General features: G+C 39.2%; 1 protein-coding gene across 1 annotated transcript in view; it reads left to right on the top strand.

Annotated features, from left to right (window-relative positions):
- Positions 1-15,892, top strand: part of LOC117400649 (NEDD8-conjugating enzyme UBE2F) — a 41,453-nt gene extending 25,561 nt beyond the window's left edge. Inside the window, exons 8-10 of the mRNA XM_034000887.3 lie at positions 3,041-3,073; positions 6,044-6,106; positions 14,141-15,892. Coding sequence (XP_033856778.3) covers positions 3,041-3,073; positions 6,044-6,106; positions 14,141-14,191 — 147 coding nt within the window. The 3' untranslated portion in view covers positions 14,192-15,892. The remainder of the gene's footprint in view (positions 1-3,040; positions 3,074-6,043; positions 6,107-14,140) is intronic.
- Positions 15,893-18,358: the final 2,466 nt, after the last annotated feature.

Below are 18,358 nucleotides of genomic sequence, written 5' to 3'. Positions count from 1 at the left end.
TTTAACAGGTAATTATAATAGATTTAAAAGTCAGAAAGCTACAGGGTTCCTGAGGTGCTCACCTGGTAAAGGCACGGCCTCGTGGTGTGCATTAGCTCTCCTCACTGCAACAGAAAGGGACAAGCGAAAATGAGCAGTGATGTGGCAAAATTAATAGAACTTATACTTCTGATAAGTATCTTTTACACCATAGATGACACAACAGGCGACGCGGGAGCGATGCAAAATAAATAGGTTTGAATCCTATTTTTCTTTGCACGACAATTAGGGAATTGACCAATCAGACAAAAGCTTCAATGCATGGTGTCCACCAGGTGAAGCAGTATCCAAAATGACAAAGATCATTGCAATTCTAAAGATACAGAGATGAAAGATAATATATGGGAGTGCATTTTGAAGGAACTGGTTAAGCCTGGTATGTAGGATTTATTGCCATATATGTTGAAATACCGTCAGATGTTGTCGAATATGTACCGGTCTTGATCATAGTTTTGGCAATCTCAATTTTGTAATAGTTTTATACATCTGGCAGTTTTCTAACTTATCACATCGCGTCTGTGTCGCTTCAGGTGTGTATGGTCATGCTGCTGTGAAAGTATCTTGTCGCCTGATGAACAACCGGTGTGTAGCAGCCTTAAAGGCACGCATTTATTTTAAGACGCAGAACATGCTGACTAACAAGGACTAACCCGTCCAGTTATAGACTTTATTTCCCTGTTTTCTCCCCTAGTTTGAATGTTACCTTTCCGCTTTCGACCACATTGTGGTGTAACCTACGTTACCTTTTGATTGTCAGAAAGCTTTTCATTTAACCCTGTAATGCTTACCAGTGCCTTAGGAATAAAGCAATTGGCAGCAACCTTTGTGAGCCTCTGCATCGTGCTGTCCAAACCGACGAATGATTCCATTAATAAGAAAAGTTGTCAGTCTTCAGTTTAGCAGTGCAATAGTTAAATCCTGTTAGCTGCCACCCACACATTTTGTTTTCTCCGCATTATTTTTCCTAACTCTATTTATTTATCATGCTTTTTTATTCTTTTTTCCTTCTTTTTTTTTTTGCCTGCGGGTAAGCATTGTGCTCCCCTCCATCATTAAGGTTAATGTGCTCTGGCTTGCCGGATGGTTGTGTTTTGCTCAGATTTCCTGGGAAGGCTCAGAGCAGACATGACATGACACAGTGGATTTGTCATACCAGCCACCGAAGGATGGAAACGGCTCCCTGGCCTCAGGACCTTGTGCTTGTGGCACGACTCGTAGAAAATGAGCTAGCGTGCACTGGTGGGGCCACGTAAAACTCCAACCATTGCTGTAGGTGAAATATACTGATTATCCAGTGGTTAAGCTGATATAATTGTCAGACATCTCACTTGCAAGACAAAAAAAAAAAAAATGTTAATATCTTGTTGTAGTGTAATTTGAATAGTGTAGTGAATAAAAAATAGTGTAGTGAAAAAGTGTATTGAAATGAAATATGATGTGCTCCAAGCTGGCTCATCGTCCGCGCCTTGTGAACCACCCTTAGAGATCAAACGTACAGAAATGTTTTATTTGTTACTTAAACATGCAAATGCCTTTTGATTGCACCATGCCCATTTTGCCTTTGCATAATTACATACCATGCCACACAACAAAAACGCTTTTTTTTTTTTTTTAAGGAATAAAGATGTACTGGAAAATGGTTCCATTGGCTGTTAAACTTCACTGAACTAATTTCATGCATTAGACTAAATTCAGTCAAGACCTACCTGTGCACTGTGGCTCACATAGACACTATTTATTGAATTAAATTTATATATATTGTGAGAAAGTGTAGTCCTGGGAAGATAAGGACTACACCTCCCAGAAGGTCACTGGCTGAAAAGCCTTAGTTTCTTTAATTGTTTAATTACATTTGTTAATTGTTTTATTAGTAATGATCCCCTGCACCTGGATATCATTGTAAATTAGAGCCAGGTGCAGGGTATTTAAAGAAAGCAGCCAGCCAGTCTGTTCTGGGCTGCTGAAGAGTGAAGAGCCCGGTTGGGAGTGTGTGCAACCGTAAAGAAAAAAAGAAAGGTAGTGTTAAAACTGTGTTTATTTTGTTTTGGTTTGTGTTGCAGGTAAACAGCTTAGCAGTCCTGTTTTATAGTTAGGTTCCTGTGTTGTGTTTTGTTAGTGCTCATTAGAGCTAGGTGTTTATTTTGTTTTTGTTATTATTAAAAAAAAATAGCACGTCAGCGCTTTTGAAATCAAGTTCCTGTGTCCTGGGTCTAGTTTTAAAGGGGCAAAGAACCCGAGTGATGCAAGCTCAGTTACAATATATATATAATATATATATTAAAGGAACATGCGTTCAGAAATGTTGCTTGTGTATTAATAAATCAGATATGTAGTTTGTTCCCCCCATTCTTCGATTCGGTTCTATTAAGCCCTGTTTGATGTATGATGGCTCAGTCTGCGCTGCCACTAGTTGTTTGGCCCCTCGGCTGCTCTCTGACTGTGTCAGCGCCACTCTGTCTGGCAGGGAAATGATTCCCCACATGGGTCACGTCACAGTGGAAGCGTTCTTATTTAAATCAAATCTGAGACGCGAGGCCAGGCTGGGCGATTGCCATGCCCTGATAGGATTACTTCCAGCGATGTGTTTTCTGTGCTGTGCTTTATTATTCTCTTCAGTGTGGTTGTGTATTCCCTGTGTACTCCACTGGGATTCCTTGCATATTTATGTACATTCATTATACCCACACGCTCTTGCATGGGTTAGTGGGTTACGGTGCATTGAAGATGGTGGCAGCTTATAAGCAGACAAGTAAATCAGACTAACAATGTGCACAAAGCTTCATTACAAAGGAACATCCACTGCCAAAGGTTTAAACTTTAACGCTGAAGAAAGCGCCAGCTAAAAGATTTGTCTATTTGACTTAGTTTCTGGATAGGTCTGCTGTACCAATGCCAAGAGAGTTTGCAGCCTTTTTCATGTTTGACATTTACATTGTTTATTGTATTATTCTCTGTCAGTATTTATTCAATTCATACTTTACTTTTTGTTTTTGTTTTACAGGATGTTGTGTGGGGACTGAATTCATTATTTACTGTAAGTAAGAGAATAAAAGCTATTGCAGTAGTACTTCAAACTATATGATTAGGAGCAAGTAACTGAGAATCAAGCCCATAGTGTGCAAACAGCAAAGTGTTACGGAACTGTGCGTTCACCAATACAGCATTAGGGGTGTAATGATTCATCACATTGTGAACCCTAACGACTCAAACTGTGGGCTTCTCAAAGTGCTTTTACATGCATGTTTTTGGATTGTAAGTGTTGGTCTTATCTCTCTAAAGAGGGTTATTCCAGCTTTATCATTTGCCTAAATTGAGTTTGCGATACGCAGGTCATGGAGATAAATCGCCTACTCCACAGGATAAAACCTTCTTGGCCATGGATCAGAGTTCTCCTCTTATGTGTCTTATTCCCTCCTGTTGAATAAGCAACAATTAGTGCCATTAGTTTTGTGTGTGTGTGTAGTATATATACAGTGTGTGTATATATATATATATATATATATATATATATATATATATATATATATATATATAAACACACATACAGTACTGTGCAAAAGTTTTAGGCAGGTGTGAAAAAATGCTGTAAAGTAAGAATGCTTTCAAAAATAGACATGTTAATAGTTTATATTTATCAATTAACAAAATGCAAAGTGAGTGAACAGAAGAAAAATCTACATCAAATCAATATTTGGCGTGACCACCCTTGGCCTTCAAAACAGCATCAATTCTTCTAGGTACACTTGCACAGTTTTTGAAGGAACTCGGCAGGTAGGTTGGCCCAAACATCTTGGAGAACTAACCACAGTTCTTCTGTGGATTTAGGCAGCCTCAGTTGCTTCTCTCTCTTCATGTAATCCCAGACAGACTCGATGTTGAGATCAGGGCTCTGTGGGGGCCATACCATCACTTCCAGGACTCCTTGTTCTTCTTTACGCTGAAGATAGTTCTTAATGACTTTCGCTGTATGTTTGGGGTCGTTGTCATGATGCAGAATAAATTTGGGGCCAATCAGATGCCTCCCTGATGGTATTGCATGATGGATAAGTATCTGCCTGTACTTCTCAGCATTGAGGAGACCATTAATTCTGACCAAATCCCCAACTCCATTTGCAGAACCTCCACCATGCTTCACTGTTGCCTGCAGACACTCATTCGTGTACCGCTCTCCAGCCCTTCGGCGAACAAACTGCCTTCTGCTACAGCCAAATATTTCAAATTTTGACTCCTCAGTCCAGAGCACCTGCTGCCATTTTTCTGCACCCCAGTTCCTGTGTTTTCGTGCATAGTTGAGTCGCTTGGCCTTGTTTCCACGTCGGAGGTATGGCTTTTTGGCCGCAAGTCTTCCATGAAGGCCACTTCTGACCAGACTTCTCCGGACAGTAGATGGGTGTACCAGGGTCCCACTGTTTTCTGCCAATTCTGCACTGATGGCACTGATGGACATCTTTCGATTGCAAAGGGAAGTAAGCATGATGTGTCTTTCATCTGCTGTAGTAAGTTTCCTTGGCCGACCACTGCGTCTACGGTCCTCAACGTTGCCCGTTTCTTTGTGCTTCTTCAAAAGAGCTTGGACAGCACATCTGGAAACCCCTGTCTGCCTTGAAATTTCTGCCTGGGAGAGACCTTGCTGATGCAGTAGAACTACCTTGTGTCTTGTTGCTGTGCTCAGTCTTGCCATGGTGTATGACTTTTGACAGTAAACTGTCTTCAGCAACCTCACCTTGTTAGCTGAGTTTGGCTGTTCCTTACCCAGTTTTATTCCTCCTACACAGCTGTTTTTGTTTCAGTTAATGATTGTGTTTCAACCTACATATTGAATTGATGATCATTAGCACCTGTTTGGTATAATTGTTTAATCATACACCTGACTATGCCTACAAAATCCCTGACTGTGCAAGTGTACCTAGAAGAATTGATGCTGTTTTGAAGGCAAAGGGTGGTCACACCAAATATGGATTTGATTTTTGATTTTTCTTCTGTTCACTCACTTTGCATTTAATTGATAAATAAACTATTAACATGTCTATTTTTGAAAGCATTCTTACTTTACAGCATTTTTTCACACCTGCCTAAAACTTTTGCACAGTACTGTGTGTGTGTGTGTGTGTGTGTGTGTGTGTGTATATATATATATATATATATATATATATATATATATATCCACATACACACACAATACATAAGTTTCCAAAACAGCATGTCGTAAACCATAGGCAAGCATTGTAAACACACAAGTGTGACACCATGATGAATCACAGTAAATGCACTCTATCAACAAGTGAACCATGCCAAACTTTTATAAGGGACTGAAAATTGATATGTTAAGATTAGCCAAATTCACCAGGTTGGGGCTAGGTACACCAAGTACTGGTCAGCTCAGACTCCGCTCTGTACCATATGCTCATGTTCCTTCATCCATCCATACCTCTTGACCTAAAATACTGTCAAATTAAAAGGCATGTATGTATGTATAAAAATTAACAATATATTGTGTTGACTGGGAGATTTCTCCCAGACACCCTGCAGCGCTGCACTCTGTAGGTAAGACAGCATCTTTATATCTGTACTGCCCTTGCTCTGGCCTCTTTACACTGACTGAAGCAGAAGGATGCTGCACTCTAGGGTATGACGGAGAACTATTTTCAACTGCTCCGCATGGCAGGATGCTGCTGCAGAAATTCACATCTGATAGCAGCCAGCCAGCCAGCCTGATGTCCTGATTTGACTCGTTTTGGCTGTCAACCGAGGAGAGTGTTTAGTACTATATTATGAACCTCATGGGTTGTCTCAGCCCATTCGTTTCCAAGTAGAGCCTAATAATATCCTCTGGTACGTTACCTGTATATAATTGACCTCTGTGGCTCGGGACACCTGCCTGTCACTGCAGTCAATTTTACAGCAGGTAAGGACCGCTGCATCGGAAAATGATTGCTCAAAAATCATCACAAAAAACCTGGCTGTCCTGTTGAAAGTTCTGACTTGTGGTTTGTATTTGTTGAAGGATTTGTTGAATTTTGATGACCCCCTGAATATTGAAGCAGCAGAGCACCACCTCCGTGACAAGGTGAGTTTCAGCCGTTACTGAGAAGTCACAGAGAACATGCAGAGCTGTCAGTGGTTCATGAGGCAAAATGACGGTACTCATTTCTGGACCAGATTGAGGCCATGTTTGAATCCTGAATGGCTGCCACTGTAAGTACAGGCTCTTGTTATCTCAGTGTGGGATAGCTCTATAAAATCAATAGTAATAACAGTTGTGATTTGCATTAACCTGCTTATTATCCTGTGAGCAACACTGTCACTGGTGCCTGTTACTATATGTGGAGCCATTCTGTGTCTTGAACACCTTGAAATCCAGACATGCGGTGTGTGCTTTTACAATGCATAAAGAGTAATAGTATAGAACTGCCGTATCAGAATTGCATGTTATTGTATAGTTTTCAGTAGATGTAACTTTCAAAACTATGTGTTTCAGCACAGGCTGATTGCAGTCGCTGTAGCTCTTTTGTGAGCAGGGTGATTCTGTGGATTGCTTGTGTTTCCATGCCTCCTGCTACTAAAGAATGAATTGCTTGTACCCCAGACACTGTTTGTTTGTCATATTGGATGAAAATCTGTAAGTATTAAATTCTCTAGAGAGAGATTTGTTGCGTGACCTTGGCCTTGACATTGACCTGTCCGATAATACACAATTAATAAATAATGTAACACTGATTGAACCAACACAGAGATGAAACTTTACAGAGGTGTGTATGAGGATATCCGCTTTAGGCATCTGTGTGGTTTACACAGGCTATTCTGACTTGTAACCATGATGTCGATGAGTGAGATAGGAGACAGGCATTGTCCATTTTAATTTTGCATTGCCATGTGATGGATTTTTTGACCTTGAAAAAAAATGGAATACAGGATGATGGTTATTAGCAGCATGCTATTCTCTTTTGAGTCTTAGATAAGCGTTAATTTTGTTTTTTTTGTTTTGTTCTTGTCTCACCTGAAGTACTATAGGGCATCAATGTGTTCATCTAGGTTACAATACAGCTCACTGAAAGACTTTGGAATGGGTAGAACTGACATGGCTAATTCCTATTGAATTTCATAAACCCATTCTTCTCGTGAAAGACTTGCTTGTCAGCTGATTTGTTTCTGTTTTTTAATATATGATTCATCCCAGCTTTCAGCTACTATTCATTATGCTGAGTGTGTCGGCATTAGAAAAAGAGGTTTTGTTAAATTTCTAAGCATTTGTTTAAATGTGGCAGCTAAAATCTAGAGAAGTAGCTGGACTGAGGTACTAGATGTGCATCTTTCATGCTAATCTGTTTAGTTAACGTGCCTTTTCAGTTAGGATCAGCCGGTTTAAGTTGAGGCAGGCCGTCTTTATAACAGTAGGTTGTGTCGAGCGGCGTCACAAAGAATCTGCCCAAGTCTGCCACCTTGCCAAGGCTGTCACTATTAAAGAGTTTCACAGTTTAAAGATGTGTCATGAAAGCATGGGTTCTGGAGTCAAAGGCGACCCATCGATTTGATTGACACACTTACAAACAAAAGTTTGTAAACAAAAGTTTCTAAGTGGGATTAAGGGCTCAAGTGAATTTATACCACCTCAATTGATGATATACATTTGCACAACACATGTGAAGCCTATGCCAGTACAGATTTCATTGTTAACATGCATTTTAAGAATACCCAGCTTACCTTGGGTCCTGTCAAAGGAGTTCTGCTATTGAGGCACATTTTGTTCAGATTTGTTTATGTGGGAAATGATTATTTTTAGGGAACGTAAGGTACACGCTATCATAAAGTACACAAATGTTTATGGTAAAGGTTACTTCCTGTACAGTATATATGTGGAGGACTTAACTTGCTTTTGAAAATGCATGTCTCTGGTAGAGTACTGATCGTGTTCTGGAAGAGCTGGACCCGTAGAGCTGCTCCAGTCACAAGTCTGTCTGTTTTCAGATGCATGTAATTCAGCACAAAGCTTTCCCGTGTTGGATAAAACTTTGTGGCTTGAAGTAGCCGGCCTTAAATTTCAGGGGTCATACAGCTGTGCAGCTGGGGGTCTACTCTGAGAAAATAAGCCTATTTTTAATGATGTACTTGTAGACCTTACAGCAACAGAAACTGTGTACCTAAGTAAACTGCACTGTAATAAAAGTACCTGTACTCACAGGTGAACCCTGACTTAGTCGCCATCATTGACCAACTGGGGGAGATAAGGGTTTAGGGCAACTTATTTAGTCAGAATGAATTTAAAGTGGGTGTAAAGGTCTCTGAAATAGTGTTGCTTGAAGTCTTATGCAAGCATTTTTTTTACACCTATATGTAATCTGCAGTATGTAAAAACTCTGTTGTCTGGACAATTCCCAAGCCGTCACTGTGCAGCCCTGCAGTGCTCCCTGTGGAATTTTTCAGTTCCAGATTTAAGAACTGGCAGCGCCACTATGTAGCCCTCAATCAGGTAAATAATTGGAGAGCCAGGATGTTATCTTGAACAAGCAATAAACAACTTGTACTGCACTGAGACCGCAGAGCTCAGACAGCCTTTGTGCTTCTGCGTGTCGCAGGGTCTGACCTCGGCTGCATGGATTTTAGACCAAGAGCCTTTTGCCAGGCAGGTACCATAGGTTTTTCCTTTCTTTTTTTTCCCTGTAACAGCAGCTTTCTGGTAGCCATGGTATCATAAGAAGACTCAGTCTTGTCCCTGGTGGGAGTGCAAAGTGCTTGTGTTTTCGGGGCTGTCCACATGTGTGGGTGGCTGGCTGGGAAGGACCTTCATCTAACGGGATTTAAATTAGCTTCTGTTGCTAATTGGTGTCAAAAGGATAGCGCATGCAGAAGTTACAAAGTCTTCTTAAAAATAAATAAATAAATAAATAATTCATTAAGAATATGGAAGCACTGTTAGACGACTTGCCTGCATGCTAGGGAGAAATGCAAATGAAGAACAGGTTTGTGAGAAGCACATTGCCTAAAGCAGTAGAACACTAAAGACAGAAGAAGCCCCGAATAACACGGTATACATGTGCTGTCAAAAGTGTGTGATGTGGTCTCTTATCCACCTGCTGTGTTGTGCAGTAATGGATGTCTGGTCCCACAGCTGACGTTTGCAGTCTCTTTTGTCTAAGGCTGATGGTGACAATCATGCTTTTCCTCAGACCTTGCAATAACAGATAGCTGGCCAGAGAACATAAGTGAGAGGATAATAGCCAGCACCAGGATAACCCAGGAGAACGCAGATGGCAATGCAATTATAGGAAGCAATAAGGCACGGCTCTTCCTGACAGGGGCTGAGATAACCAAGGAATCACTGAAGAATAAAATAGAGAGATCAGGGCCCAGCAAATGGTAACTGGGTTATTTTAAAAAGGCAGCCATTAGCACAGTGAGCTCAGCCATGCGGTGCATACAAAGAAGGCGCAGCAGATTTCTTTTTTTATATCTTAATTGTAAGCTTGAGGTCTCTGGAGGTTGATTAGAGGTAAAGTATTTTTCTGAGCAAGTGAATTAAATTAAACTTTGCAGAACTGTCAGGGGAAGAAGCTTTACTATAGCCATAGAACCAACTGAAGTGAATTGGTTGAAAATTGCACCTTTTATAGTAGTACATCTCCCAGTAACTCTTATTTTATTCATATAGGTATTGAAAAAGATTTGTGGAAATGCCTGTGCAAAACTAGTTCTGGTGGTCTTAGTTGAGATGATTGTGATCAGCGTTATACATCACAAACCTGTCACAGTTATTGACAGGCAGGGTGAAGAAGGATGCAATGGGGCTTGAATGGGGCTCAATTGGTAGAGGATGCATTAGTTATGTTGAGATGAAGCACCATAAACTATCTATTTTTCTATCTGTACATTTATCTGCACCATGACAGGTAGATTCAAGGCACACAAGCATGGAATCTGTACAGGACCAGGAGAGCCATCACACTTGAGCAGCTGTTGATTTACATGTGGGATGAAAAGGTAGCAGAAACTGGAAAACTGCTTTGTTTTAATACGGAGCTGTCTAAACTTATTTGCTAAATGGCAAACACTCCGAAAGATTTCAGCAATTCATACACTTTGTTCTTTGGCGGTAGTTGCTCCAGGGTGCAGAAGATATTAGGAAATCACAGGCTCTGGCACAGAGCACAATTATCATTCTTCTTCTGTGAGCTAAGTATTGTATTTGAATTTTCCAAATTGAAAATGATGGCCTTGCAGCAACCGGCATAGTTAGGCCAGCAAAGTGTTCATCCTGCCATTATTGCATACAACAGGTTGATAAAGAATTCACTGATCTCTTGACTCTGCACATCATTCCAGCACAGGTCCTTTCACCAGTCATGTGCCTCATTATTAGACCGAACCAATCATTCAGTCATCAACTGACCAGCTATAGTAAAGTACTGTCATTTAATTGTATCTGCATTCCTTTAGTGGAATGACCCTCTGAGCCTGGAGAGAGTTGCCTGTCCCAGTGTTATTCTAGACTACACAGAAAGGTATTCTGTAGTGGTAAAATCGGCACCCTAATTTCATATTCGATTATCATATAAACATTTATCAACAATTGATGCATTGACTTTTTATTTTTCTAAATAAAGAACAAACATTCGTTTTAACAGAACATCCAATAACTAAAAACACTGTTGTGCATAATAGTTAAAAAAGGCACAATTTATATTCAAATTAGAACGCTTTTGATTGTAAAAAAAAAAAAAAAAGGATTTAACTGAAAAGAATATGCGTCCGTCTGCATCAGATGTCCCTTTAACATTGTAATAATAAAAAATAGTATATTTTAACAGAAGTAATTTTTATCTGAACTATGGTTGTTCATTACTGTTAACATTATGTTCAAAAGCAAAGCAAAACATTTTAATCTCACAAATCCTGACAATTTACTATTGTAATAAATTCAGCTTCTTTTTATGCAATATTGCCATATTATCCAAACACAACATGCTTTGAAACAAAGTAAATCTGTAGATTTAATAATTAAAAACAAAACAAACAAAAAAAAGTGTTGCCTTAATTTTTAAATCAAGAAGATGTGAATGCAATAGGCCTACTTCTGATTTGGCTTGTCCGTCGGGAGTGTAGAGGCCTGAAGTCTGTATCCCAGCAACGCGCTAAACTACCGTACTAGCACTAAAAGAAACGCACTCGCACACACTCAAGGTTTTAATGCAAACTGGCAATAGGACACTTCAACTGGGTTCTAATTTGATGCATCGGTGTAATTGAAGCTTAGGAAATTTAAGGACAGATGATCAATAATCAATGCATCGATTACTTGTTGAACCCCTAGTATTCTGATCTTGAAGGACCTGACCCTGCATGCTTTGCTTGTCTAAATGAATTCAGCCACTCTTGCTAGAGTGTGTGCAGGCTCAGAAATGTCAGCCAGTTGGCTGTTCTTTGACTGCTGGTTTGTATTGGCATCAAGGTTTTTCCTCGACTGGAGCCATGTTGTTGGTAACAGTTTCATTACAGATGGGCGTGAGTTGTTTTGAACCCAGAGCTGTGCAGTTCCTGCAGCCAGGTCAACAACGGTGTCATTTTACCAAAAGCTGTAGTTTGATTTAACATCATTGTCTGTGTGCAGAGAGGAAAACCAAGATCAATTATTTATTTTATTGCAGATAATGAATCTCTCGTCTGCCTTTGTTCATTATTTGGTTGTGTTTCTATACCAGTAAAAGTGATTGAAGTTCCACAGAAGCAGGTGTTTAATAAAAAAGGAGTTGTACTACAAGGACACTAATGGCACTTTTCAAACCAATTAGGGAAGCGGATCTTGGCAATAAGTGATGAATGTGTGAAAGAAGAAATCGCATCTGTATTTGATAGCGGACGTATTTTGGACAGAAAGTGTAACTTGTTGTTTTATAAGGCTTAGCTGATTTGAAACCATATAGTGCTTCCTCAGCAGATACTGTACATCCTTGAAGCTGCAGAACATGTTATCCACCAATAAACAGCAGTTCATCACTTGCTTGAAATGCCCACACACCACTTGGACCACTTTATCTCTGCAAGAGATACACTGGGAGATACCTCAGTCACCCTGTACACTGTTAATCAAAACTTTACCCTCCCGTGAAGGTGTGCAGTAAACCTGAACGTTGGTCATATCCATTTCAAAGCACTGAGGCAAGAGAAAGATATGTGATGTTTTTAACTGTTACAGGAAGATTGCCAGTCGAGCCCTCAAGCTACTGTTAGTCAGTGTATAAATACAGACCCAAAATGCATGTAGTGAGTGCATAGAGAGCTCCGGGACAGCAAGTAAGCGAGGACAGCCATGTGTTTACAGAGAGCTCATCAGCGTAGCTGTTCATTTACTTGCCGAAGGCTTATATATTTTTCTGGTTGAAATGTTTCCAACCCTACTTGCTTTTAAGCTTCTATTCTTTATGTTTGAAATGTCTTTTTCTGATTATGCATGCCATTTTTAGGGTCAGAATCCCTAAATTGTTTGACGGTTCCTTATGATCATTGTTTGTCTAGCCAGATTTTTTTTCTTTTCTTCTCTGTCTTATCACCTTGCAAAACTGCTGAGCTTTTAGCTCATAGACTGATCTGTAAGCCAGTCTAGTCTAGTACCATTATTGTCTTTCCCCCCTTGGTCACATTTGAAAAAGTGACACTTGAAAACAGTTGAATAAACTTTTATATACAGATAATTAAGCACTGTAAAAACAAATAAGATGAGTTGCTGCGCAAGGAACTGAAAACCAGGCTCCTGTGGTTCCAGTCACAGTCTTTGAGCTTTTGATTGTGTCACATATTTAGTTCACAGTAGTAAGAATCAGGTGTGTTTCTCCCACTTACTCATGATAAGAAGCAAGTCAGACCCAAAGGCCTCTATTTGCGTTTCCCATAACCTCCAGTGAGTAATTCCTTGGTCTGTCTTTGCAAAGTGATGGAGAGAGATGTTCTGTCCCTGTTTGTGTCTTCCAGCCTCATTCGTTATCCAGATACACTGTTGGTTAATGTTGGTAATGAGCCGTGTGCTGAATACAGCTTTATCCTTCTATATTTAGATTGCAGTGCAAGTTAAGGGCTGAAGGCATTTTCTGCTGTACCTCTCCCATCTTTCATATCTCCCTGACTCCAACGTGCAGCTGCCTTTTCAGGGAGCTCATTAGAAAAACAACTAATTCGATTTATTTTTCGTAGAAATTGTACTGAAGTCCTTATGATCGAAATAGATAACAAAGCAGAAAACCTTAAATTGACATGACGGTGGCACCCAGATTAAAACCGCTCAACTCACTTCCGGAGTATCAAGATGTGTGTGCCTTTTCTTGGCTTGAATTATATTGTCGAATTCCTGCCTTTAGTTGTATTGATTTCTATATGTTTCTACTACAGCCTGGCTTATTATATCAGATTCAGTACTCTGTAATCTCATTTTTGCAACAGCCGTAGCCTCCATGTCGTATTTCTCCCACAAAGAAGCTCTACCTCTATATGTGAAAAGTGTTTTAAAAAGCCGATAAACCAATATGGTGTAGGTGGTCACCTCCTGCAGAGATGAAAACTCTTCACTGCATCTTTACCAAGCGCTCATTCCTTCTTAATTATTTTATATAATTCACATGTAAAGGTCACAAGATTTTGCAATTTAGAAGCTGGATATTTTAATCAGTAAAGTTAATATAGCAATATTCTTCCAAAGCCCTTTGGAGCCCAGTATAATCCATTAAGATTAGCTGCATTCAATATCAAAACCAGCTGTGATTAATATAAAGGGATATGGCTTAGACCTTTGTGTTGCATTATGCTAGGCTACTCAAAGGGTGAGACCATTTGCATGAAATATGTAGCGAGGGATCTTTCATTTAGCATCATTAACTCGATACAAATTGCAGTGGTACTTTACAGAGTGCTCTGAGCCCTGTTGCTGTATAATGTGTGGATGCTTTCTGGCAATGCACAGTCAGAGTTTCTTCTTGTTACGATTTATTCAAACTGATGTAGTCTTTAGAAGATAACCAACATTGGAGTCGAATCTCTAACTAAAGTTCTACGGGGGTCTGTGTAAAGTTGGGAGCACTGTTTTTTTAAACAATTTTTTATTTTTTTTTTCTCCTTTCAGGATGATTTCCGGTGTAAAGTTCAAGATTTTATCAAGCAATATGCCAGATGATGATGGCAGTCCAGCCTTCCTGAGCCTGTGGATTACACTCTGTGCTGCTGAGCCTCCTATCTCTTGACTTGTGTCAGATATAAAGGAATTGGGAAATATATATAATTTACAGTAAGAAATTAAAAAAAAAAAAAAAAAAACTCCACTGGATTGTACCAATAGTGCTGTATCAGTATTCAACTGATGATACAAAGTGAAAAGAAAATGTACTCTGCCTATAAAAGTACCCATGTCATGGGGGGGTTTCTTGGGGGTGGGGGGAGGGGGTCAGCATTAATACAGAGAGGGTAACTGTGTGCAAGTTCTCTATTTAAAAGAAGGATAGACCCATGGCACCCTCTCTTCCAATACCAGTGCCAGACAACACCCCCCCCCCCCCCCCCCCCCCCCCCCCAAGAAATGCTTCAAGAGAACAATCGCCTCATCACTTTAATTTTTAAACTGTTTACACATGTGCAGCAACAGCAAAACTCTAAAGCAATCCAATCCTACCTGCTTTCTGAAGTATTAATAGCATGTTGATAACAGGGGGAAGATCTTTGTTTTGTTTTAGTATTATCTGTTACACATTAAATCTTTCTTTTTAAAGTGCTGTCATTTTATCTTTTAGATTTTGTTTGAATGGTACACAGTGGGTGAGATATATAGATATATAATGCAAGCTATATAAATACATGTCAAGAATTTTGCACCGCAGTGTGTGTGTGTATATATATATATATATATATATATATATATATTATATATGTGTGTGTATATATGTGTATATATATATATATATATATATAATATATATATATATATATATATATAATTACACACACACACACACACACACTGCTGTGCAAAAGTCTTGACATGTTGCATTTTTCTACTCTGATGCATTATGAGCAGCAACAATTTACTCAAAGCCTCCCCTAGTGTTTTCTACTATTATAACAACCTTGACTTGCATAAAGAAGGAAACACATTGAGTGAAATAGCTTGCATCACTTGATTTTCAAGGTGTGGTATCCGAAGCATAATCAACAAGTACAGAGAAACCTCATTTGTAATTGACAAACCCAGGACTGGAAGACCCAAAAAGCTGTCTAACAAGGATGAGCAATACTTGAAGATAATATCCTTAAGGAATAGAAAGAAGACAAGCGTTGAATTGACAACAGAACTGGCAGAAGGCACAGGTGTAGTTGTCCATCAAATCAACAGTACGAAGGTCACTCTTGAAATCAGGACTTAAAGGACGTGTTGCAGTAAGAATACCTCTGTTAAGAAAGGGGAACAAGACAAAAAGGCTAAAATATGCACAAGAACACAGAATTTGGACTATGGAACAATGGTCAAAGGTGCTTTGGACTGTTGATGGATGGACGACGACACCTATGCATTCTGCCAGTTCTGTTGTCAATTCATGCCAGACAGTACCGTAGCATGCACATTTTAGAACACCCCATTGCTTCTGTTTTGATTTGTTGTGCATATGAAATAAAATCACTGTAACAGAAACTCTTGGAGAATTGTCAAAATAAGCACATTTGTGATTGTTTAATTTAATTGATGACTTTAATAGGCCACACATGCAATTCATTTAAAATAGTAAAACAAAAGGAGCAAATAACATAACCATAAGAAATGGTAAAATGCATGAGACTTTTTCAAAGTTGTTTAAGGTGCCTAATTAAAGCAGAAAGTGGTTTAACATTTTTGCCCATGAGTGCCTATTATTTCTATATTACTGAGTGAAAATTGAAATTGTCCCACGCAGAGTTTTTCATGCAGGTAGGTGTATAAAGGATATCAATGACAAAGCTGGAGGTGTTCTCATTTATTTTGCTATTCCAATGCAGCCTGCAGTTCTAGGTGGAATACCAAGCAGCAACAGGGAATGCAGGCAATCTGTTGATGTGACCTCTGACTTTATTGATTTATTATTTTTATATGTCATGAAAGGTGTGGAAAAGAAAGACATTTACCCGTGAGGAAGACGCCTAAAAGGTTAAGGTAATGAAGACTGCACAGTATGTGCATTAATTTGTATTTGCTTGCGATTGTAAGTCGCCCTGGATAAGGGCGTCTGCTAAGAAATAAATAATAATAATAATAATGATGGCCGTGTGGCAGCACTTGGAATGCAGAAATATATATATATAAATGACGGTGCTTTGGGCTAATTTTTATATATATATATATATATATATATATATATATATATATATACACACACACAGAGTGTCTTGCATAAGTATTCACCCCCCTTGGACTTTCCACATAATTAGTTGAATGGGCAAAAATTGCAGGATCCAGATGTGCAAAGCTGGTAGAGACTTACCCAAAAAGACTCACAGCTGTAATTGCTGCCAAAGGTGCTTCTACCAAGTATTGACTCGGGGTGAATACTTATGCAACCAACAAATGTCTTTTTTTTTTTTTGTTTAATTAACTTTTGTGTCACAATAAAAAAAAAATTTGCACCTTCAAGTGTTAAGTATGTTGTGTAAATCAAATGGTAAAAATCCCAATTAAATCCATTTTAATTCCAGGTTGTAACACTACAAAATGTGGAAAAGTCCAAGGGGGGTGAATACTTATGCAAGGCACTGTGTATATGTGTGTGTGTGTATATATATATATATATATATATATATATATATACACACACACACACTGAAGACTGAACATGTGTACAGTGTCTTGATTCACATTCACCATGTAAAAATGATTGCATTCTTTCTATAATCCCTGACTCTGGGTAATATCATAGTAAAGTTCACCACCAGCAGTACAGCTTGTGTTCCTGGCCGGAAATCAGTCGAGTATTGTGAGCAACTGATGTGTTTGTGTTAGCTGGGCAGCACATACCACTGTAATATAAGCTTGCTTTACCAAAACAATGTTCGTTTATTGTGGCATCTAAACACTTTCAATTAATAGACCCCCCCCTCCCCCCCCCCCTAAAAAAAAAAATGACTGGCAACCAGTATAGAGAAATACATTTGGAATCTTGACAATAAACACAGTACTAACCGGGAGACCTGCCAGCATTTGGCAACACTTGCCAGAGGCAAACAGTCAGGTTTAAAACTCTTGTGAAAGTATTTTCATACCACAGATGTGTAGTGAAAAGAGAACATCGATAGCCAGTGAGTGATACAATATGCTGATATATGTTCCCTGAAACCGTACAGAGCAGTCCGCAGCATAAAGTTGAGATTATATCCACTTCCTCATTTGTATCTGCCTGACGGATAGGAAAACTGTTCACAATTTCCCAAGTTGATTTCAGTGAGATGAGAGGAACAGTTCCCTGATTTATTTGTTTGTTAAACTCGAAGGTATAGTATATCCGATTAAATGCATTCTCATTCGCAACATGTGCCTTTTTTCAGTCCTTCTGCTTAACTTGGGTTTGTCTGTCGGGAGTCATTGTGTAGGCATTCAGTGCAATGTGTAGTCTTATACTGATCTGTTCAAGGGAGTTTTTTTTAAAGCTCCAGTAATTGTTCATTTTCTACAAGGCTAACCTCTATAGAGCTGTAGTTTTCTCACAGGGCGACCCTGTAGTTTTCTATAAAGCAGGTTACTTGTGTTCATTTTTCTATAAGGACAGTAAAGCATGCATTTTCTGTTTCAATAGCCTTATCCGTTTAACAAAAAGTTCAAGGGTTATCCAACTGCAACGTTTATTTTATATTCATAAGAAAACAAACAACACTGCTTGAGCCTGTGGACATCTTCAGAGCAACATTCCCAGGGCACCTTTGCAAATACTGTAGGACGTGGTCTTCATAAACAATATATTTTATTCTGCTTCTGTTCAATTTAATTTATCAATTTAATCCTCTATTTAAGGAGCATATTATGTTAGATTTTCCCCCCTGTCAATCCTAAATGGATTCTGCAGTCTTTTTAAATTGCTCTTAATCTAAAGAGGGCACCATGTGGTTGCATAACGCAAATCCACATTAAACTCTCCCAGCTCCCAGGACCCCTGGTTCAAGCTCAGTAGGTCAGCACTGTGGTTAATACTCTTTGATGAGAAGGATGGATTCTTGTGATGCTACGCTGGCTTATCTTGCTCTGTACAATGCAGGGCTGTGTACTGGTTACCATCCGATTTACAAAGCTGCTCCTGTGCTATGCATTTATACAGTTACCTGATAATAAAAA

Source organism: Acipenser ruthenus, chromosome 10, assembly GCF_902713425.1.
Source record: "Acipenser ruthenus chromosome 10, fAciRut3.2 maternal haplotype, whole genome shotgun sequence".
Lineage (NCBI taxonomy): Eukaryota > Metazoa > Chordata > Actinopteri > Acipenseriformes > Acipenseridae > Acipenser > Acipenser ruthenus.
This window is presented reverse-complemented; position numbering and strand designations above follow the sequence as displayed.